The sequence below is a fragment of the Leucoraja erinacea genome, chromosome 18, assembly GCF_028641065.1.
Source record: "Leucoraja erinacea ecotype New England chromosome 18, Leri_hhj_1, whole genome shotgun sequence".
NCBI lineage: Eukaryota > Metazoa > Chordata > Chondrichthyes > Rajiformes > Rajidae > Leucoraja > Leucoraja erinaceus.
In genome coordinates, this window is record NC_073394.1 from 25,623,154 (window position 1) to 25,647,904 (window position 24,751).

Here is a 24,751-nt window from a genome sequence, read left to right on the forward strand (position 1 = left end):
CAACCCCCACACACACACGACCCACCCTCTTAATATTATATTAATATTATTAATTTGCTCTTTTACCCCATCCCTGCCCTATCCACTCACGCATACCCCCAACTCGCAAGACAGAGAGGGGCAGAGAGAAAGAGAGATGGAAGGAGGGGGGAGGGGAGGATGGAGGGGGGGGGAGAGGGGAGGGGGGGGGGATGAGGGGGAGGAGGATGAGGGAGGGGGAGGGGGATAGAGGGATGGAAGAGAGGCCGGGGGGAGGAAGCAGGTGGAAAAGAGGCGGCGTGGGGGTGGTGGTGGAAGAGAGGGCCGGGGGGAACGGGGGGGGGGGAAGAGCGAGGAGCCGACCAAGGAGGAGCCTGAGAGAAAGCGCTGGAGAAAGAAAACAATCCCAGAGAGAAAGCGAAACCCGAGTGACCGGGGGGAGGATGGAGAGGAGGTGGGGGGGGGGATGAAGAAGTGCGGGGGGAGAGGGGGGGGGGGGGGGGGGGGGGAGAGGAGGGGGAGTGGGAGGAGGGAGAGATGGGGGTTAAGAGGGCTGCATCTTTTGATTCACGGGGGGAGGGAGGAGAGGAGGGGGGGACATCAGTCGCAGTGCGCAGATCCAAGACGGCAGCACGCAGATCCATTGTGACATCATCATTGTGCCCAAAATGCTTGTATTAGCCCAGGAGGAGCATTTTGGCCCAGAAGGCCTATGCCAGGCCAGGAAAAGTCGAGAAAAAGTGCCTTTCACTGAGATTTCACTACAATTTTTTTTAATGAGTCCTTTCGACCCATCAGGCCTGTACTAGCTCAGGAGGAGTCCCTTCGGCCCATCAGTAAGTATTCCGCCTGCCAGTATTAAACCTCACTCCAGTATTTTTCTCCCTCCCTTCATTGGCTCCCTGTGAGATCCAGGCCAGGATAGATTCCCCTTCTTCATTGCTATGATCTGCAGAAAAAGATGAAAAAATGTCAAAAATTGATTTGCCACCCTCTCCCACTTCTCTCTCACAGAGTCTCTCACCTGGTTTGGGCAGAATTTCTGGTAGTTTCTGAGCTGCCAGCCCACCAGGCCTGAGTGACTGAGCTGCCAGCCCACCAGGCCTGAGTGACTGAGCTGCCAGCCCACCAGGCCTGAGTGACTGAGCTGCCAGTCCACCAGGCCTGAGTGACTGAACTGCCAGCCCACCAGGCCTGAGTGACTGAGCTGCCAGCTCACCAAGCCTGAGTGATTGAGCTGCTTGAGATTTGTTCAGCAAACTAAAAATCTGCTGGTTCACCAGAATGTAAGGAGGATAAAAATGTAATGTGTGCATGAATATGTAAATGGGATGATCAGCGCAGACTTAGTGGGCAGGAGGGCAGGGCCAGTTTCCATGTTCTGTGACTGGTAATTCCTAATTTTGTGTCATGATCCAGTTGCTCCTTACCTGTTCGTTTTTATTGAGTAACTAAGTTTCTCGTCCTCATTCTTTGATGCTACAGCTGGTGACTCTTCATCTAATCTCTATGATCACAGTTCATCATTTATTGATATTTGTGTCTCCCCAGATAATGTCAGCTGATGAAATAATACAAAAAATGATTGATCATATGACAAATCCCACTAATGAGTCTCATCTGCGTATTCAAGCTGGTAAATATGAAATGAGCCATGGATGACTTTTACTCCTCCAATAGTTCAGTGTGTTGACCGAGGTACTCAGTGCTAATCTTTGAAAACAATATACTTTTACTGTGTCTCAAATATCTATTTTCGCAGAATATATATGTAAATGAAACTGTATAGCTGTAAATGATATAGTGTAAGAAGGATAGAAAGAGAGAGGTTACAGTATTGATTAAAGAGAATTTTGCAATCCTGAATGGTGTCCTGGGGAGATCAAACCATAATGGTTTTTTTTCATATTTAAACAAGGGATTGGGGGAGAGCAATTACACCACTGGCATTAATCCATAGACCTTTCACTAACAGGAAGGATCTTACAAAGATGTGAAACATTTTCAGTAATGGGGGAATTGAGCTGTCCAAATCTACAGTTGAATGGTCATAACAAAAGGTCCAAAGTGGGAACGTTTCTAAAATGTATTTAGTTTAGAGAAACAGCACGGAAACAGGCCCTTCGGCCCTCCGGATCCGCGCCGACCAGCGATCCCCGCATATTAACATTATCCTACACACACTATGGACAATTTTTACATTTACGAAGCCAATTTACCTACAAACCTGTACGTCTTTGGAATGTGGGAGGAAACCGAAGATCTCAGAGAAAACCCATGCGATCACGGGGAGAACGTACAAACTCCATACCGACAGCACCCGTAGTCGGGATCGAACCCGGGTCTCCAGTGCCACAAATGCTGCTAGGCAGCAACTGCACCACAGGAAAATCTTGAGGATTTTCCAGATTACATTTTTCTCCTGCAGTAAAAGGAAGCAATGGAACATTTGCTTTTGGCAAAAACATGGTGAAACAATGATTAGATAAAGCTTTGGAAGAACACATAATTCAACTACTGTCTAGGTACTTTGCTATGAGGGATAAAGATAGGAAATTAAATATGGATTGTGAGGTGACCAAAAAATATGGAATAAAATTGAGCCTGAAAATATACATGTGAAGGATGGCAGGTTATTCACATGTTAGAATCAGGCTGACTGCACGAAATTCAGAAGTGAAGTTCTAGATTGCCCATGGGAGAATGGGAAGGAGGTAATAAAGAGTTTAGTGGCAAAAGAGTTAAGCGAGAATGTGAGAGATCTCATAGATAAAGTGATTTTGAGCAGCTGCCAGCCAGCCTTACCAAATCTATCTACATTTTGAGAGCTGCTAGATATAAATTTAGAGTTGGTAAACAGGTTTGGATTGAATTTCCTGTTGCGGATCAGAAAATATATTGTCTTGATTCTGAAGTGTGGGCTTGTAGTATGATTCACGGTGGTGATGTAAATTTGGTTTCCTAAATTAATTTATAGCACCTATTTCAACTGTATGTTTTGATTACTGGTTGTTTACTGATCTTAATACTGTTTTCTGTTTCTAGGGGATCATATTGTTCTGATAGTGAACAATCTTGGAGGGTTGTCCTGCCTTGAATTGAACATTGTGGCCGGTTCTGCAATTAAATATCTGGGTAAATAATGAGTACACAAGTAGCCCAATGGTTCGCAAAGATTTTATAAAACAGGAAGAGTAGAGGTTAAAGATAATTACCTGCTCTGGTAGTCCATTGGAATCAAGTTTGAATCATTGCTGCTGACTATTTGCATAAATATATGATCTGTGCATCTGAAGCTTTAATTACTAAATCTGAGAATGACACTAAATTGTTAGGCATAAATATAAAGAGACATTAATAAATCTAGAAAATTAGGCAGGTAACAAATTTATGAACATGGCTGGAAATAGTTAATGATTTTCAGTGTACAGAAGGATAAATCAATACCATTTGGTAGGAGGCCTATTTCCTAAAAGGTTTTATAAATCGCTGGAAAAGTGATCCTAATTATATCCCTATATAAATGATTAAAAATGTAGCAACTCATTTAAATAGCGGCACATTTCGATAGCAGTAACAGGATCGATCCAAATCAGTATGGATTTACGAAGGGGAAATCATGCTTGACTAATCTGGAATATTTTGAGGATGTAACTAGGAAAATGGACAAGGGAGAGCCAGTGGATGTAGTGTACCTGGACTTTCAGAAAGCATTTGATAAGGTCCCACATAGGAGATTAGTGGGCAACATTAGGGCACATGGTATTGGGGGTAGAGTGCTGACATGGATAGAAAATTGGTTGGCAGACAGGAAACAAGGAGAAGGGATTAACGGGTCCCTTTCAGAATGGCAGGCAGTGACTAGTGGGGTACCGCAAGGCTCGGTACTGGGACCGCAGCTATTAACAATATATATTAATGATTTTGATGAAGGGATTACAAGTAACATTAGCAAATTTGCAGATGACACAAAGCTGGGTGGCAGTGTGAACTGTGAGGAGGTTGCTATGAGAATGCAGGGTGACTTGGACAGGTTGGGGGAGTGGGCAGATGCATGGCAGATGAAGTTTAATGCGTATAAATGTGAGGTTATCCACTTTGGTAAACAGGAAGGCAGATTATTATCTAAATGGTGTCAAGTTGGGGAAAAAGGGAAGTACAACAAGATCTGGGGGTCCTTGTTCATCAGTCAATGAAAGTAAGCATGCAGGTACAACAGGCAGTGAATAAAGCGAATGGTATGTTGGCCATCATAACAAGTGGATGTTAAGTATAGGAGCAAAGAGGTCCTGCAGTTGTACAGGGCCCTAGTCAGACCACACCTGGAGTATTGTGTGCAGTTTTGGTCTCCAAATTTGAGGAAGGACATTCTTGCTATTGAGGGGAGTGCAGCGTAGGTTCACAAGGTTAATTCCCGGGATGGAGGGACTGCCATTTGCTGAGAGAATTGAGCGGCTGGGCTTGTATACTCTGGAATTTAGAAGGATGAGAGGATATCTTATTGAAACATTGGGAGAGTCCAGAACCAGGGGCCACAGTTTAAGAATAAGGGGTTAGCCATTTTGAATGGAGATGAGGAAACACTTTTTCACACAGAAAGTTGTGAGTCTGTGGAATTCTCTGCCTCAGAGGGCAGTGGAAGCCGGTTCTCTGGATACTTTCAAGAGAGAGCTAGATAGGGCTCTTAAAGAGAGCGGAGTCAGGGGATATGGGGAGTAGGCAAGAACGAGGTACTGATTGTGGATGATCAGCCATGATATTGAATGGCGGCCCTGGCTCAAAGGGCCGAATGGCCTACTCCTGCACGTATTGTCTATTGTCTCCCTCTCCCCTGACTCTCAGTCTGAAGAAGGGTCTTGACCCAAAACATCACCCATTCCTTCTTTCCAGTCTGCATGTCTCGCTGAGTTACTTCAGCATTTTGTGTCCAACTGAATCTTGATTTTGATTGTATAAATAGCTTTTCCTTTCAAATAGCTTTTCCATTCAATACAATACAATACAATTTCATCAATTGAGGTTCAAATGAAATGTTGTTTCTGCAGTCATACACACAATAAAAAGACCCAAGACACAACACAATTTACACAGACATCCATCACAGCGCATCTCCTCCTCACTGTGATGGAAGGCAAAAACTTATCCCTCCCCTGCACTCCCCAATTCCCCTCCCGATGTCAGAGTCAAAGCCCCCGGCGGGCGATGGTAATTGTCCCGCGGCCATTAACGCTGCGCCGGGTGATGCAAGGCCGCGCTCCGGGTCTTGTTGTTGGAGCCCCCGGCGGGCACTAGTAAAGTCCCGCTGCCATTCCAAGCCGCGCAGGGCGGTGATGTAAGGCCCCGCTCCAGGTACTCTTCGACTCGGGCGGGTGAAGTCGCCGTTGCGGAAGCCCCGAAAAGCGGTCTCCCAGCAGGGACCCGCGGGCTCCCGGTATTACTGTCCACCAGACAAGCGGTAAGCCTCCGAATCTCCGGTGGTCGGGTCGCAGCCGAGCGCCACCACAGCTTCACCCGCTCCGAACTCGGCCAGCTCTACGATGGTGAGTAGGTCCACAGCTCTGCGACTGGAGCCCTAGGTCGTTCCTGCTGGAGGCCGCTCCACGTTGCTCAGCCCCAACGACAACGGAGACCCGACAAGGAAAAGGTCGGGTTCTCCGTGCAGGGGAAAGGTTTTAAAAGTTTCCCCGCCCCCCACACACACATTCCCCTTCAAAAAACAATAAAAACTACATTGAAACAAGACAAAAAATAATAAAAAGACAGATGGACTGCAGAGGCCACTGGGAGCCGCTGGCCCTGGTACATCAAAGACTCTTGTCCCCAGGGTATACAGATTTAAAAAAGGTCAACTTTTAGTCAGTAAAAGTCTCCCATGAAGTTACACAAAAATGCTGGAGAAACTCAGCGGGTGCAGCAGCATCTATGGAGCGAAGGAAATAGGCAACGTTTTGGGCAAAAACCCTTCTTCAGACCCCATGAGTTAACTCTGCATTTAGTGGTAGGCCACAACCATAAATGTGAAGTTAGAAACGTCAGAGAATGCTGAACAGGCTTAAGCTATTCCCTCACGTAAAACTAATGCAGAGGGGTGGCTGTTGGTCACCTTTATTGTGGAAAATATTTCTGGTACTGCAGTCTCATCCATTTCTCTTGTTCTGTTCAGTGATTATACACAAGTCCCCTCGTCGTTTTTTTTTTTCTTTTATATTTCCTTTTTTTTTCATTCCATTTAATTTGCCCTACCAATATTTGATTCCAATCCAGAGCCAAAGAATAAATGGACTCATTGTAACATCTCCGTCCACAGAATGAAAGTGATTGGATTTTAATTTGTATTGATATAAATGTAAGGTTCTTGAATCTAGAGCCATTCCACATTTTTTATATTTCCTTATTCTATCTTCTTTATTTGGTCATGAATGCATGTTTCTTTTTAGAAGTTTGTTGAATTGCACTGTTAAATTGATAATCCTTTAAAAATAAAGGAAAATTATTATGTCGAGGAGTACATAATATTTTCTGGGTATCTCTTTCAGAGAGTAAACAGGTCTTTATTGAAAGGGCCTATGTAGGGTCGTATACAACGTCATTGGAAATGGGAGGAACCTCTTTGTCCATGATGCATGTGGATCCAGAATTGTTGAAACTTCTGGGTGAGTGCTTTTGGGAAAAAACTGCTATAAAATATACAAAAGTAAAAGCAAAATATTGCAAAAGTAGGAAATCTGAAATAAAACAGCATAGTTGCAGAAAAGTAGAGCAGGCTGACAGCATCTGTAAAATAGGAAACAGCCTTCAGAGCCATGATCAAATTAAAGAGAACATTTAAGATACAGCACTAAAGGAAATAAAAGACAAAACTATGAACTATGTTGGATAACAATTCAGAACAAAATATGAAAAAAGTAATACAAGGGAAAATAGCATGGTAAAGGGACAGCTTTGCAAAAAACCCAAAGATGCTATTGTTACTTTTGGAAGACCATACAATAGCTTGTCAAAAGATGAAGTGCCAAATGAGAAAGTGCAAGCAGGCAAAAACTCATGATAAAGCTTACGATAATGATCACCTCAGCTCCATGTAAGGATCACATTGTGATCATGAATATGGTTTCCTAAATTGAAAGAAGTACCTTCACCTTTACATTCATCTTTTGAAAAGTGTTCTGGACTATATAGGAACCCAATTGTAGCCTTGGGAAGTCGGGTCTAAAATGGGGCGGAAGTACTGTAAATGGAATGGGACCTATCAAATGTGCTGGGAGGGGGAAAAAAAAGACCTAACAGCAGAACTGATTTGGAAAGTAGCTTCATTTGAAAAAAGTGTGACAAACTGATTAACTGGGAGAATGGAAGAGTGATCGCAAAAAAAACTGGACAGTAATTATAACTTAAATCATTGTGGTAATAGGGTTTATGGTGGATATTGGTCATTTGTGTACAGTATTAATATAAGCTTCATTCTTAACCTCATTGCATACAATTTCTTTTAGACGCAAATGACAAGAAGTTCAAGCTATTTCAGTACCTTCTCCATTAAACTGAGATTGTATTAACTCGTCTGAGTGTTAAATCACTATAAGAGTTTATTAAGACATTATGGAAAAATTAGGAACTTATTTTGGCCTAGTTTCATATTTTCAAATTGCTTTGCAATTATAAAAATTATAAATGAATCACAGTGGGGATTGCATTGTTCCTGTGCATATCTATTTTTCAATACACTTTCATGTAACAAAATTCTGCTCTTTGTTGTTCCGACAGACATGCCTACTTCAGCCCCCGGTTGGGCCAATGTATCAAGACGTAATCTGGTACGGAAATGTAGGACTCTGAGTGTCCCACACTTGGAACCTGACCATAGAGATACCCCTCCTGGATCAGGTGAATTGAAACTCCACCACATAAAACATAATTTCAGTAGTGTCATAAATTCAAAGACAAGTTACAGATGATAATTGAATCAAAACAAGATCAAGAATGCACAAAATAACTTGGAAAGTGTTGGTTGGAGTGATGGTGGGGGGAGGGAGTCGTGCGGAGAGGAAGAGAAGCGGCCAAACTAATAAAAATTCTGTAAAAAACAAGCAAATCTGATTCCTTTGCATCATATGTGCCTTTCAAATATAGTAGGAGTTATTTGGTTTACAGCATAATAAATATTTAGGTGATATTCAGATGTATAGTTAACCTTTTATATTTCGTCAGAAAATGATGTACGTTTTTCCTCATTATTTGGATATGAGCTTAGCTTAGTCGTAACCCTCCCATTGACACGCTGACCTTTCTGTCCTGGGCCTCCTCCACGGTCAGAGTGAGGCCCATCGCAAATTAGAGGAACAGCACCTTATATTTTGCTTGGGCAGCTTATAACCCAGCGGTATGAATATTGATTTCTCTAATTTCGTAACACTTGCTTTCCCTCTCTCTCCATCCCTCCCCCACCCTAGTTCTCCGACTAGTTTCACTGTTCTGATTCATTTTACAGTAAATTTACTGTTACCTCAGCTAACAATGAACCATTCTACGTTTCCTTATCATCACCAGCTTTGATGTATTGTTTTTACACCTTACCCTTCCATATCTCTAGACTCCCTCAACCTGATTCAGTCTGAAGTAGGGTCTTGACCCGAAATGTTACCCATTCCTCTCCAGAGATGCTGCCTATCCTGCTGAGTTACTCCAGCCTTCTGTGTCTATCTTGTCAAACCTCTTGTTCAGTGAAAATAAAGGTATACAAAAGATTTTTTTGTGTTGCCTTTCCAATTAACACTGAAGCAGCTTATTCAAATTTTTTACGTAGTATCTTTAAGTGCACTAATTAGCTGCTCTTTTTGTCTTCTAAATAATAGTAACTCCTTCATGAGAAATTAAGAAGTTGGAACAGGATTAGGTCATACAGTTCCTCAAGTTTGCTTTGCTATTCATGAGGTCTTTGCTGAGATATTTCAAGTCTCAACTCCACTCTGTAAGAAGCAAAGTTACAGTTATACACATCTTGTTTTCAATAAACAAAAATATCCCTTATACCTTTCAATACCTTATCTATTTGTCTTGAAATCTTAAAGGATCCATAGGCATGCACTCCATGGCTCCTCTACTCCTCCTAATAACCTTCCATTTAAAATATCTTCTCTTGTTTTGTCTATACCTTAATTTGCCATGTTTCTACTAAATTGACCAGGCCATATTTAATATCATGAAGTTGAAAGCTTTCTTCGTCTTCCCACAGTTAATTGGCGTACCATCTGTAAACTTGCCATTTTCTTTATCATGTTCACTAAATTTAAGTCTAAATCATTAATAAACACAATAAGAACCCAAGGGTTAATTATTAAACCACATGGGCGGCACTGATGATAACGTTCCAGTCATAAAAACATCCATCAAGCATTACCTCTGCTGAGCAAATTTTGGATCCAATTTGCTACTCCCCTTTGGATCCCATGCATGTTTACTTTTTGACCAGTCTCCCATTTTCTGAAGTCTTGCTGAGATTTATCTGCCCTCATTGACCCTCCTTATTTCCGCTATAAAAATGCAATCGGGATAGTCCATCTTGGCCCTCCCTGAGCAAATACAAGCTGACTGTCCTTGCTTAATCTATGTTTTTCTCAATTATCCTCGGAATTGAATTTACTAAATATAGACCAATGTTCTAGAAGCAAAAGAGTGAACATGGGATTACAGCTTTATGAATTGTTAATTTTGGACAAAAATGTGAATAACCAGAATTAGTACCAGGCCACCCGAGTTTACACTTGACCTGACATAGAAATAAAACTTTATGCAAATTCTCCCATACATTTTAAAGCACTTTTTGAAATAGTAATAATAACAACATATTTTGAGGTGTTCATTAATGACCATGTAGAGTATATATTGCATTAGTTTAATTAAGAGCAGAGTTTGGGTGAATATTTGATGAAATGACTAAGTGGGACCCGTTGGGTCATTGTAACACTGGAGGCCTAAGGCAATCCGTTCTCCAACGCAATATTCCACCACTCACCCATAGCCCCCACGGGAGGCCTGGTCCCCCAACACAGCCTGTTCCCCAAAACAATATTTCACCACTCTTTTGATTAGAAAAATATATATATAAACTGAGGGGGAGATAAAGTTGGTGCGCTATTGAGGGGGAGAGAGAGGGAAGTGGAGGAGAGTGGGACAGGGGGAGAGAGAAAGAGGGAAGAGGGAGAGGGGAGAGGAGGGGAAGTCGGAGAGGACAGGAGGGGGCAGGAGCAACATCCCATTGTGATGTCATTGTGGCAGTTGGCAGCCAGCTTGAGAGCCCATTGTGATTGGTGCACTGTGAGGCATTGTGACAGTTATTTTTCCTCAAAACTAGTTTAGTTTGGGCTGTTTTTTAAATTTCAAGGATCAAAAAGTTCAGAAATATAGGTGGAAATGCGACGGGAAGATGTTTATTGCCTCCACGGGGAAATATTGAGTAGAATGTGGGGAAAATGGGAAGGCTGTGGCCTAGCGTTTGGAAGAAAAAAGGAATTAACCAGATTGAGACACACACACACACACACACACACACACACACACACACACACACACACACACACACACACACACACACACACACACACACACACATACACACACATACACACAAACACGACAAAAAGTTTTAGTAATGTAGATATTTAGGTAGTATGATATAGGTAGTTATGGAAAATGAATGCATCTGACATACAGATAAATCAACTTACAGATATTTCTCAGGAACAGAAACCGAGTGTTTGCCTATTTTACATATTTTATGGATTGAAAACTAAGATGTAGTAGTGAAAAAGCTACTTATCTTAACTACTAAACCAGGTTCGCTTCTTAATAAACAGACACCACACAAACTGTTGGTAGACCAGTTCAAAACTTTACTTAACATCGGCCGATGGAAGGGAGCGAGGATTCCAGCTAAGTGACCAATGTAGACACTCAACTGTCCCCGGTCCTCTTCCCTGAACAACAGAATTACATTGCCTTAAATAGGTTTTTTTTCCCCTTAACACCTTCCACAGACATTAATCATGTCAGAGGTACAGGAAAAGGTTTCCACAGAATACATCACATCAAACCTTTTTTTTTTACATGGTACAAGATATACTAAAAACATTGTCCATTTGTTTTATCTCCAAATAGACCACCCTTGCTCTGTTCGCTGCTTCCTCTGTCATTTGGTCCCTCATAAACATAGGTCATTTGTTTACAAAGATGTGACTGTTTTATTTCTCTCTTCCTTTATTGCCTCCTCCCCCATAAACATTGGTTATTTGGTTTATGGCATCTCACTTCAAAGGTTTAACCAGCTATCTCTATAGCTTCTCCTCTGCCTGTCACTTGGGAGGCAATGTTATAGGATTTATTATCTCACACACCCACAACCTAAGGCAAGCCTAACTTGACACTAAATATAAGCTGTAAGCTAGCCCAGAAACCAATTTAATATCTTCTTATATTTTTAACTAAAACTCGGCTTCATCAGTAGCACATATAAATATTACAGGAAGCAAGATTGGCACACATGCATTACATTTATCCTACTTTGTAGGCCCTTTTGTGGATAAGGTACGGTCTATCCTGGATATGGTCTGCACCACTCTGCTTCAGATGGAAGAGGAATTGAATGAACTGGATCGGGAAGCAGGAGATGGCGATTGTGGAAGTACACATGTAAGGGCAGCTCACGGTCAGTTTCTGGCAGAATTTAACTCAGAATTTGAGAATAAATGTTATTCAAAATTATCAGTATCAATTGGATTATTTAAAATTGTCTGAAACAGCAACAATTTATTAATTTAAATCACTTCAAATCACTGAATCAGATGACCTGATGGCTCTCAGCATTTCCATCAGAAAGATCTCTGGCTGAGTAAGTATATTGATTTCATATGAATATTGTAAATTGAGATTAAAAATTACAATTAATCCAATTTCAATGAGAATGTACAGCTCATTTCCAATTGCATGTGTCTTTTCTCTCATAGACCAGGACTATAATAATGTAATTATTTCAAAACCTTCACCATTAAATTCTGTTCCTTGACATTTATCCAATGTTTTTTTCAGAAATTTTATTCACCCTGTTTGTATAGAAGTATTGGCAGTAAATCCTGATCATTCATTCAAATTGGAGGATGCTGCAAGATTATTTTTTTTTGGCTAACATCCACACATACATGTTAGCTAGTGGAAATTATGATCAGGAAAATAAATCTTGATTGATTATTAGTTGCAATGCTCCGACTGAATTTACCTGCTTTAAACAGATATGGAAGTTGTAGGTTTGTTTATTGGGTGGTTCAGTAGATTAAACAATGCATTTACCAACCAAGTCATCAAGGTGAAAGAGCTAATAGTCAAATCTAATAGTCAAATCTAAAATGGTGTCGTTCTTCTACAAAAGCATGGACTAGTAGAACAAAAGAATGGCTTGTGCCATTTAAGGGATTAAATTTTTTTTTTAAATAATTATCTATTTTTAAAGGATCTGCCTTGTAAGTAGTTAAAGAGTGATCTCACAACCCCCACCACCCATAGAATTCTGGATTAGTGGAGGGAATAAATAGGACAATAAAGAGTGTGGAAGTTAGTTATGACCTACAGGCCCACAGCAATGAATTAATGACACACAGCAATTAAGCACAACCTTGTCAGTCTTGCATTCACAGGTGTTGAAAATGCAGAAGCCACTGTCAGTCGGGGATCGGACAAAATTGGGACTGTTGGAGGGGACTGTACCAGGTGCTACTACGACACCAACAGCCGTGAAGATTGAAGATTACTCCCGTTGAAGACATATGATATGATTGACTATAAATGGAGGAGAACCAAGAAAGGACAATGGGGTTATTGACCCTACTTTTTATCCTTAGGTTGTCCCAGATTGACTGGACTTGGGGAAACACCCCTGCACCAAGACGTCCTGAATAAGGCTGACAACTGTCCTTACGCTTATAACACTGACCAAGATGGATCAATTACCACAGGTTCTTGAAGTAACCAGAAAAAGGTGGCAGTTTATCCCGGAACTACAGACCGAGCTGAAACAGATGAAAAATGTGCTCACCAATGCCCAGTCCGAAAATGACCATCTCGCTTCCATCACACAACTGCTGAAGGAGAGCAATCAGGTTGTGGAATTGAAAAGCCTTGATTTTGGAGTGCAACTCAGTTACAGAACTGGATTGAGGTAAATACCAGCCGGGATCAAAGTGAGGAGCTGAGTTGGGATGGATCAGACAGCTAGTAGGCATTGATGGAGAAGGAAGAAGAATGCTGCTTTCTCACGCTGATGAACGACTTGGGAGAAAGAACGACTCGATTTGTGAAAAGAAACTACATTTGTGATGAATGTGGACAGACTTTCAAACAGCGGAAACAACTGTCAGTTCAACAAATGCGCCGTACTGGAGCAAAACCTTTGCAGTGTGAAGTTTGTGGTTTCCAGTGCAGGCAAAGAGCATCCTTGAAATACCATATGACCAAGCACAAGGCAGAAGCTTGAATTTGCTTGTGATCAATGTGAGAAGCGGTTTGAGAAGGCTCACAATTTGAATGTTCATATGTCCATGGTTATTCCCTTGACCCAGAATATAGATAAAAACAAACCTATTGAAATTGAATCGTCAGCTAAGTATAGAAACATTCATTAAGCAGGAACCCAATTAATAGTTATTCAACAGCTAAATGACGAGTCTAAAGAATCTTGCACCCTTTTTCAATGTCAGCAAGACACAAAGGATTAACATGAATAAATGCGATCAAGCCAGGCTCACCTACAATAGGTAGAGCAAAGGAAAGGTTAGTGTGGAGAATATCGTTCTCAGCATTATAGTACACCAGTTCCAGAGACAAAGTCCAATGTCTGCAATGGGTTAGAGGTGAATCAGGCAGAATCCTAGCAATTGGAAGGACTGTTCAGAACTCTGACAACAGAGGGCCACAGTTACACCCTGGACATGCATTCAAGTCGCAGCGTTGTTTTGAATGAGGGACTGTGCCCATCCAGTAGAAATAAGGACTCAATGGAGGAAGTTCTGGATGGTTCAATAACCCTTTCACCTCGGAATGGAAGTTACTGAAAATGGTGAGGGTGATAATGTTGCGAAGCATCAACCTGTTCCAATGTTAGCAGACTATGTTCTTATGCTCAGATCCTGAATATACAGAGTGCTCTTGGGAAAAAGTTCAGGTACAATATGCAACTCAACCATTAAATGTGGAAAAAAAAACAGTTAACTGCAATGAAGCATCTTCTATAAGAAATTATGTTGTGGATGGATTGGAGTCCAATGATCTTTCTGAAAGGTATTTATCGTGAAGATGACAGAGAAATAAAAGTTAAGAATGGTTCTCCAGATGAGTCTTTTCAACCATATTGGAAGAAGAATAAGTTACCAGTTAAGAAGTGCAATATTAAGGATGTGAAGAAACAATCTGGACAAAAACTTGGCCGGAAACCAAAGTCAAACATGGAAAGGGAAGATTTCCCCACCATGTATTGATGTCAGTAGAAGGGTTGCTGTGCTGTTTATAGTGGAGTTGACGGACTTAAGAAACATATCAAAGAGCAGCATGAAGAGGTGCGTGAAAGACCTTGCCCCCACCCTGGAGGTACAAGGTGTTTCTGATTGATCGCTACCTGCAGAGCCATATAAAGCTGAACCATACAGAAGAAAGAACATATTTACAGATTAGGAGGAAGTGCAAAGCCTTTGGTCACAACTTTGGATAGACAAACCACATTTGATCAACAATCTTGAAGCATTTTGAGCTCTATCGTATGACCAAGGGTTTAGAGAGAGAGAGAGAGAAGCTGAACATTTTGAAACAGAAGGACCTCTTAAAAGAGATTATGCATAACCCTATCCAGGAAGACAATGACTCGGACCTGGTGGGTAATCAGTGTGAAAATTCAGGCACGGAAATCACTATCAAAACATGGGGGGGGACAATTTCTTGGAAGCTGCGCGCATATGCGCACACACAAACACGCGAGGCTTCGGAGGCTTCAGCCGTGGGCCCTATGGATGGTAATTACGGGAAGACGACCCAGGCTTACGGCAAGCGTGGAGAAGCAGCGCTAAATCTAGCTCAACACTGCCTGTCTCGCCGGGTTCACCTACAGCCGTATCTGGACTGACGGGACACCAGTCCGGAGCTGTGGAGCTAGCGTTGTTTCTCCGCGCTGGCTGTAAACCTGGGCCGTTGTTCCCGTAAGTCCAGGCAGGGCGGTATGTTAACCTGGTGGGACAGGCAGAGTTGAGCTAGATTTAGCGCTGCTTCTCTGTGCTGGCTGGGGGCACCGCTACTGTCTGACTCCCGACGTCTCTGGCCACCCCTGGGCGTTGGGGCACTTGGGTGGGGACGGGGATAGCCCAGTGGCGGTTGCGGCGCCAAAGACCCGGGATCGATCCTGGCTGCGGATGAGGCGCAGGTCTGTGTCCAGAGCTGCCGAGAGTGTTTTTCGCTTGTGATCTATGACCTGGGCATGCAATTCAAGCTCCGCTCTGTGATCTTTGCTCCATCAGGATGTCTCCCTCCTCCAATCACCGAGCTCTATCCTGAGTCCCACCCCCCTACTTCCACCTTTGACCGACGCCTCCCTCCTCCAATCATCGCTCTGAATCATCATGTCCCGTTCCCCATTGCCTGCTGACCGATGTCTCTCTCATCTAATCGGCACCCTTGATCATCAGTCCCACCTCCACTGTCTTGCGGAAAGCGGAGATTTCACCGAGTTTTTTAATCCGGATTACAAAAAATGGGGGGCATCGTCCCCCCACCTCTCAAAACAAGGGTGGGACGTGTGTCCCCTGGCCCCCCCCGGGATTTCCGTCCCTGAGTGTGATGACAATCAGGACATTGATGAGGATGGCAATGATAGCGTTTCTGATGAGAAGGACAATTGCTGTTTTGTTCCCAACCCTGACCAGATCGATGCGATGGTAACAGCAGAGGATACAACTGCAAGGACGACTTTGACAACAACATCCCAGATATCTATGACATGTGCCCCGAGAACAGCTCTATCAGTGAGACTGACCTGAGGAAGTTCCAAAGGGGACGATGCAGATCGTTCCTAACAGGGTAGTGTGCAACAAGGGCAGTGAGTTACTGCAGACCCTGACCTTACTGTCGGATTTGAGGAGTTCAATGCCATCAACTTCAGAGGCACCTTCTACGTCGATACAGACCACAATTGGCTTTGTCTTTGGCTTCCAGTTCAGTAGCCACTTCTACGAAAGCAGGCCACCCAAACCTACTGGGAAGGGAAGCTGTCCAAACCCACGATACGCTAGCATCTAGCTCAAGGTGGTGAACCCCAGTACGGGCCAAGAGGGGGAAACACCTGCGCAATGATCTACGAAGAGACTGGCAACACCCTCGGACAGGTGCAAACTTTATGGCACAACCCCAATATCGGCTGAAAGGATTACACCGCCTACAGGTGGCACCTGATCCATTGATCCTAAACAAGCTTCATCAGGATGGTTGTCAATGAAGAGAGTGAGAACTGGTTTCCATGCCATTGGTTTGATGGACTTTGGGGTGCTATTGAACTGGTAACCATACCTTTGGTTTGGGGTACTGTGATACATTATGGCTCTATCATTCTGTGAATCATTGCTCTAATACTTGCGACCATTGTGTGTACCTACCAAGGACTGTGAATGTTATCATGTTTGATAAAAAGGAGGGAATGAAAGAGCTAATAGTCAAATCTAAAATGGAGTTGTTCTTCTACAAAAGCATGGACTAGTAGAGCAAAAGAATGTCTCGGTGCCATGTCTGAATGACTTTGTAAATTATATGGAACACAATATGGAGGACAGGTTGTCTATTCAATAATGAAATTAAGTTGGAATCCTGCAATAATAACATGTGCTTCTTTCAAGGCCATAAAGAAGCCAAGATAGAATCTTTCAGTCATGCCATATTCAGACTTGGTAGGAATGTTTTACTGATAAGAAAGATGTATAATTGTGCTAACTTTCCTTAGTTCTGTGAGTGGAGCCGGAGAAGCACTGAGCAACGTTTGTGCTCAATGTAATCTTGCCATTCCCGTCTGACGAATCAATTAAAGATTGCCATGGTTTAACCTTTAACAGTTTTTGTTGCTATCTGCTTTTTAAGAAACGATCTTTGACATTCAAAGTATATTTAAGAAGGTTTGATCCAGATGGCAATTACTTACTGAAAGAATGAATCATTTCTTAGACATTAACTGAATTTCTTGTTCTTCTCTCAATGCAATCTTTTGGAATATTTTTAAGCCTTATGTCTTTAGCCACAAGTTGATGATCTGACTATTCATATAGAAAGGGCATGGCACACGAGATCTTAATGGGTGAAAAATTCTGCCTGACCTGACAATTTCTTTGAATTCCCAACATATAGTTTCAGTGGACAAAAGTCCCCAATAGGAATTTGAACCATTAAATTAATTATTTAGAAGTCTTATCATAGAGGCAACAATAAGATTGGCCACTATGATCACATTTGAAGTACTGTTGACCTAAAGAAGATTATGTTTTTTAAAAAGTGATCCAGAAGTGCAGATTTTTTTTGTCAGAGAGACTTAAAATAGCGATATAAAATATGCAAAGAAAGGGTTTCAACTTAAATCTGTTTTACACAAATCAGTTGGAAATTTGTTCACCAAACCTGATATCTGAGAAGCTGTTTTTAAAAAAAAAAATGTATTTGCAGCCATCAAGAACCTGCTGGCATCTGATGCAATTCCTGGCTATGGTCATCAGATCCTATTGTGCCTCGGGAGATTGATTCGAGATCATATGGGTGGGACTTCAGGTGCGGTAAGTCTAAAATGCTCAAATTTCCAGTATGGAGCATAAAAGTGAAGGAACAGAAAACAACTTGATGGTTGAGCAACTAGTAATCTGGTAACACAACGGAACTTTTGGTGATTTAAGATGTGCTAGTCAAGAAATTAGATTGCAAAGAACTGTATATTGCAGCTCTATGTTTAAAAAATGCAGTTGCCCTGGAGTAAAACAAAAGAATAACTATTTCTTGTTCTTTGATATATATGAATACAAATGACACTCACATTGGAGGGAATGGGGGTTCAATTCAGAGAAAACCCCTCTTTCCAAAATATCTCAATTTTCTGTAACAAAATCTGCATCATCTGCATGTATCAAGAAGTACAAATTTGAAAAAACATTGTGTTTATTTACTTCCTTGTTTTCCGCATAAGTTCGGTAAGAGCGAGTTTCCATTAAGTGAACGTATGGTGGAGCCAATAGAGCACAATAAAATTGCTGTACGGTATTACTGAAATGTGCTCAGTTGATCTATTTGTTTAATTTGTAGACAATTACACTGCATTGACTTCTGTAACCTATTGGATTGAAATCCAGGTTAATTGCATCCGCTTTATATTACTGCAGTGTGATTGTTTTTGTGGACTGCATCGCCCTCCTCGGTACCTTGCATAACCTAACCATTGCCTTGTCATTTTCATAGATGGATAATAAATCCATTCTTACTATTTTTATACACAGAAGAAATACATCTATTATAATACAAAACTGATCTTGGATGTTTACTTGTGGGGATGGTTGCTTGCTTGAACTTTTTCTTTGATTCACATCTCGAAAACCCGACGTGGTAACGGTGAAATTTTTACTTATTCCGGTAGAGATTTACCTCATGATTTCAAAAATCCCCTCATTTGTAAATTTGATTAATTATTTCCCGAGTTTTTCACTACAATTGTTCACCAATCTGACATCTTTTTAAAATCTAACATGCTGAAGCGAGCTGGATAACGTCACAAAGCCTTTGCTCCTCGCGGACAGCTGCGCAGAATTTTCAACACGCAGGGGCACTATTTTCCACGAGCTGCGAGTTACGTGGCTCAGCCGCCCTCCCCACCACCTGGGCTCTGGATTTAAGCCGCTGAACACGTGATCAAGTCGTGCTGCGCGCTCCGCTGGACTCCTTCACGTTCTACAACATGGCGGCGGCGGTTGTTATCGCAGCGCGGCCGTGGACAAGCACAGTGGAAAAGTTGCCGTGGTGGCCGTCACAGGGGACGATCTCTCCATCACCCCCGCCCGATCGTCTGTGATGCTGGTGAGTGGGCTTACCCTCGTGGAAGCCACGATCGGCCGGATCTCCGATGCTTTTCACCGTCCTCAGGTCGCTCTGGGCCTCGCACTGGTCCTCGCCGGCCGCAGCCTAGCTCAGGGACCTATGGGACCTATGGGTGAGTGGTGGAATATTACATTCGGGAACCAGCCTTCCCCTGTGACGCTGCGCCCCTCCACCCCTCTCTACCCCCCTCCCCCTCCCTCTCCAACCCCCCCCCCCCCCCCCCCTCTAGCGGCGCCTGCGCAGTTGGGGGTTATGAGTGAGTGGATAGGGTGGGGGATGGGGTAAAAGGAGCGAATTGAATAATATTAATATAATATCAAGGGGTGGGGTTTGTGTGTGTGGGGGTGGTTAGTGTGCGTGGGGGTGACGCCGAAGGCCGCCCCCCCCCCCCCCCCCCCCCCCCCCCCCCCCCCCCCCCCCCCCCCCCCCCCGCGTTGAGGGGATGGGGCCCAACGGTCCCCCCCCTTGGTCTCGTTTATTATAAAAAGAGAAGTCTGGAATTTTCAGTAGATCAAGCTGCATCTAGAGAGAGAAACAATTTTACATGTTTGACCTTTCAAGGGAACAGAACATTGACACAACGTTTTATCTCTTTATCTGTTTCTGGCTCCACAGATAGTTCCTCATCAAGTAATTATTTCAGATTACCAGCTTCTTAGTTTCGCTTAGTTGCCATTCTTGTCTTTGCATCAAAGGCATCAAACCCAGTGCAGGATTCAGCAAACATTGTGTGCTTTTCACACTGCACATTGGCAGGCCTGCTCGAGTTCTTTATTTATTCCACTCTATGATACGATAATGTGGACGCATTTATCATCCACACACTGGTTGCTTGTAGAGTGCTGGTGAACCTTATTTTCAAATCACCACAGTGTTTTGATGCTACTTCCTTATAATAATATTCAGTATGGCTAATAATGAAGCAATAATTGTAAACATCCTGGTCCGTATAACAAGTGCTTTGATACGAATCTCGGTGCTCCCATTGGCTTGCTGCACTTAGATGGAAGTTGGGTGTTCTGCAGTTTTGTCCTTTTTGATTGACATGACTTCATTATAATTGCTAATATAATTTCTATGACAGCTTTCGAACATTTGAGTGACTAATCTTCCCTTGTATTCTTCGCTACAAGAACAAATTAATGCAGACAGGCAATTTTTCTCTAAAATAATTTACCATCTGACAACTATACATGATGGACTTACACAGAAGCAGCGAGAAGATAAATATTTGTTGATTGATGATCTGGGAATGAGCAGTCTGCCCTTCATGTTAATCTCTCTCAGCAAGTTAGTTTTCCTCTGCTAACTGAACAACGAGGAGGAAGCGAAGAAATGTATCTTGAATGGTGCAGATGTTGTAATCATTTGAAGAACTGACCACAGAGTAATGTGTTGGAATGACCTGCAGTTGCTGGTTTACACCAAAGATAGACACAATGTGCTGATAGTTAAAACTAGTTCTAACCTTGATCTTTTTTCTCAATTAAAAATTGAACGTCAGAATCCAGATGTTAGTGTCAAAGCCAGCATTTATTGCCTGTCCCTAATTACCATTTTCAACTCAATGCAAGGATAATTCTACTTTAGCTACTCTGAATCACTTGAGTGTTTTCAGTATTCTGATAATTGTTTTAGTGGTTTTGGACAATTCATAAAGAAATGCCCTTTCTATTGTAGCTGTACAGTATTGCCTTGATGGCAGCAGCACCAAATGTGAAAAATAACAACAAACCTTCTGCCTGGGCATTGGCATTGGATTCTGCGATTGGAGCGTTGAAAAGGTCAGTGGGCGCACAGTCAGTTCAAAGGGTTCAAAACAAGTAAATTACATTGGTGAAGAATATTTATTCAAGGGGTTGTAAAGTGAAAAGGGAAAATGGTTGTAGGAAGTGATTATTATGTGGGAATAGTGAGACAGTACCTCGGGGGTTCTAACAGGTATTTTCAAACAGGTGTAAATTAATGTACCTTCTTCAATGCTGAATTTAAATATGGAAACTCATGGCCTATCTCCAAAGGTGTGCCTTTATCATGCATATGTTGGTTTTACTTATTTACTTTCAGAAATCTAGGCACTGCATGGTGGGCTTGCCCTTAAGACCATCCTTAAATGCCCATTGGAGCATGGTGATGAGCTGCTTTCTTGCATCCTGCAGTCCTTCTGAAGATACTCCTGCAGTGTTGTTGAGAAAGGAATTCCAGAATTATGAACAAGAAATAATGAAGGAATTGTGATACATTTCGAAATCAAGACTGGGTGCAAATTGGAAAGGACTCTGCAAATAATGATGTCCCCAAGCACCTGCTGCACATGTCTCTCTTGGTAAAATAGATCAGATGTTTTGGAGGTGATGTTACAGAAACAGTGATTAACACAGTGCTTTGTGTAGATGGTACATATTGCAGCCACTGTCACTTGAGATGGAGAGAATGGATGGTTAAATGGTGAATAGGGTGCAAACTAAGTCGGCTACTCTGTCCAGCCTGGTGTTGAGTTTCTTAACAGCTTTTGGAGCTGCACTCATTTAAGCTGGTGTAGTATAGTCTTTCATGCTTCCGACTTGAGCCTTGTGGTTGGTGGGAAGGCTTTAGATGTTAACAGGCGAGTTACTGAAGTACGGTAATTGGGATTAATACTATTTTATTTAATTTCGGCTTGGATTCAGAAACTTACATGCTTTGCAGTTGATGCCAGACCAAGAGAAGAAATTAATTTTGATTTTAAAAAGTGTAAAAGGAATGCAAAGAGGATCACTGGTTCCTCTTGAAACTCTGATTTGGTTTAATAATGATGTGTTTGTGATAAAATGTACTCGGCAAAAGGTTAAGTGGCTTTTCTGGCTACGCTTCAATTGGAAAATGATCTAAGTAATGATTTTGATATACTATGTAATGAGTTGTAGGAAGTTGTATTTCTCCAAACATGAGACGAAGAAAACTTGCCAAAACCACAAAGAATGTGTGATTGCATGTGGCAAAGGTGGGCATTAGGTCCATTGTACATAATTCCAGTTTGTGCTCTCCAGATCAGGAAGGATGATAGCAGATAAATAATCACTATTATTATGTGCCATGATACCCATTCTCATTCATCCTCATGCTGCATTAACAAGCCTGCTCCTTTAATACTCTTCACAGCAACTTAATGTGCAAAGACCCCATATTTTTCAGTTTACATGAAATCTCCAATTTATCCATCTGTCCAATCACAGCTGCCACTCTTCCTGAACTTATTTTGATGCCATCACCTGACAGTTTGCTATCTCCCAATGCACCATGGGTGAATCAAAGCAAAGATATATGTAGTAAATAGGAAGAAATTGAATGATATTGAGGCACAAAGAGACATTGGGGCAGCTTGGTAAGACAGTTAAAAAGTACCATATGTTGTTTGACTTGTCAAGATATAGAAAATAAGACCAGGTAAATAATGCTAGAGCTATATTTAGATTAGATTAGATTCAACTTTATTGTCATTGTGCAGAGTACAAGTACAGAGACTACGAAATGCTTTTTCACCATTCAGCCATATGAATAAAAAATAAGAACACAGAACATGATAGTCTATAACATAAACACCCCCACAGCGGTATCAAAGCTGAACACTGCATATTTTTCTGATAACCAAATGTTATGTGATAGGAGGAGTTAGTGCAGATTTACGAGGATGTTGCATTGATTGGAAAATTATAGCTATGTAAAGCTAATTAAGGATGTTTCCCTTGGAATAAAGAAGGGTGAGGGAAAATTTAATTAAGATGTATAAAATTAAGGGCCGAGATAGAAAAAAAAAATGGGAAGTACCTATATCCTTCGGCAGAGATCTCAAAAATCAGGAGGCATGGAATTAAAATAATTGGTAGGAGGACTAGAAGGGAGATGGGGTGGGGGGGGGAAGTCTTTAACTAGAGGGGCTGTCGGCATCTGTAAATCACAGGCTAAAAGGATGGCAAAGGCGGAAGTCTTCATCACATTTAAAATGTACCAGACTAAGTGGGACCCGTTGGGTCCCTGTCACACAGGAGGCCTGTTCCCCCAACGCAACCCATTCCCTAACGCAGTATTCCACCACTCACCCGTTCCCCCAACGCAACCCATTCCCTAACGCAGTATTCCACCACTCACCCGTTCCCCCAACGCAAACCTGTTCCCCGAACACAATATTCCACCACTCACCCATAGCCCCCAACTGCGCAGACGCAGCTCATTTCCCCTCATCCCCCAGCACTCCCTCCCCCTCCTCTTCATCCTCCCTCTTCTTTCCCCTCTCCTCCTCTCCTCCCCAATCGCTCCCTCCCTCTCCTTTTCCCTACCCTCAGTCCCTCCCTCCATAACTCCCCTCCCCTCCCTACCCACACCTATCCCTCCTGACCTCCCCCTCATCTCCCTCTTTTCCCCACTCCCTACCTCCCCCACTCACGCTCTCCCTCTATTTCCCCTCCTCCCCCACTCTCCCTCCTCAACTCCTCCCTCTTCTTTCCCCTCGCCTCCTCTCCTCCCCCAATCCCTCCCTCTCCTTTCCCCTAGCTTCAGTCACTCCCTCCATAAGTTCTCTCCCCTTCCTACCCCTTCCAATCCGTCCATCCCCCACCTCTCCCACGCCTCACCTTTCCCTATTCCTCCCACTATTCTTCTTCACCTCCCCCACTGCCCTCCTCTCCCTCTATTCCCCACTCCCTACCTCCCCCACTCCCCCTCTATCCCCCTCCCCCCCCCCCCTCTCACTCCCTACCCCCTCCTCTCCCTCAATCCCCCACTTTCCCTCCTCGCTTCCCCAGAATCTCGAGGGTGCGGCTCCTTTCCCGGAGCTAGGTTCAGCGCCCGAGCCTCAGATCGGCCCGGCCTCTTCCACCCCCCCGTTCTCTCCCCGTCCACCGAACCGCTGCCCCAGCCTCAGCGCCAAGACGACGGATCCCCGCGGGTCCAACGTAGCAGTAAAATGCTGTTTTTTAAATGTTACCTGTTTCGCCGTTGTGAAAATAAGATTGCGATACAAATTCTGGAAAGACCCCAATTGCGCAGGCGCGGCTGAGGATCCGTCGGTTGCCCTTTGCGACGCCAGGAAAGACGCGCACGGGAACTCTCCCCAACTGTGCATGCGCGGGTGGGGGCATTGTTTGCAGGTTCTTTTAAAACGGTATTAACTTTTAAAATATACCATCGATCTGAACAAAACGCATTTCATTTACATCACAGATCAATGGTGAGATGGGTGGTGCAAAAATTGTACCGCTATCGTGTACGTTTTTTGCGCAAATACAAACCGGGCAAACAAACAAGATGAGAGTTTTAGTAATGTACTAGACTAAGTGGGACCCGGTGGGTCCCTGTCACACAGGAGGCTTGGTCCCCAACGCAATATTCCACCACTCACCCATAGCCCCCAACTGCACAGGCGCAGCTCATTTTCCCTCATCCCTAGGACTCTCTCACCCTCCTCTTCACCCTCCCTCTTCTTTCCCCTCCTCTGCCCCAATCCCTCCCTCACCTCTCTCTCCTTTCCCCTACCCTCAGTCACTCACTCCCTCCCTCCATAAATCCTCTCCCCTCCCTATCCCCCCTCCTATCCCTCTATCCCCCACCTCCCCGTTTTTACGATTTTTAAACTTTGCTAACTTTTACAAATAGA

General features: G+C 43.0%; 1 protein-coding gene across 2 annotated transcripts in view; it reads left to right on the forward strand.

The window, feature by feature from the left end:
* Positions 1 to 24,751, forward strand: part of LOC129705831 (triokinase/FMN cyclase-like) — a 62,013-nt gene that overhangs the window by 27,373 nt on the left and 9,889 nt on the right. For both annotated transcript variants that reach the window (XM_055649664.1, XM_055649663.1), the window contains exons 8-14: positions 1,531 to 1,615; positions 3,025 to 3,114; positions 6,516 to 6,632; positions 7,744 to 7,863; positions 11,543 to 11,680; positions 17,707 to 17,813; positions 20,800 to 20,903. In XM_055649664.1, coding sequence (XP_055505639.1) covers positions 1,531 to 1,615; positions 3,025 to 3,114; positions 6,516 to 6,632; positions 7,744 to 7,863; positions 11,543 to 11,680; positions 17,707 to 17,813; positions 20,800 to 20,903 — 761 coding nt within the window. The remainder of the gene's footprint in view (positions 1 to 1,530; positions 1,616 to 3,024; positions 3,115 to 6,515; positions 6,633 to 7,743; positions 7,864 to 11,542; positions 11,681 to 17,706; positions 17,814 to 20,799; positions 20,904 to 24,751) is intronic.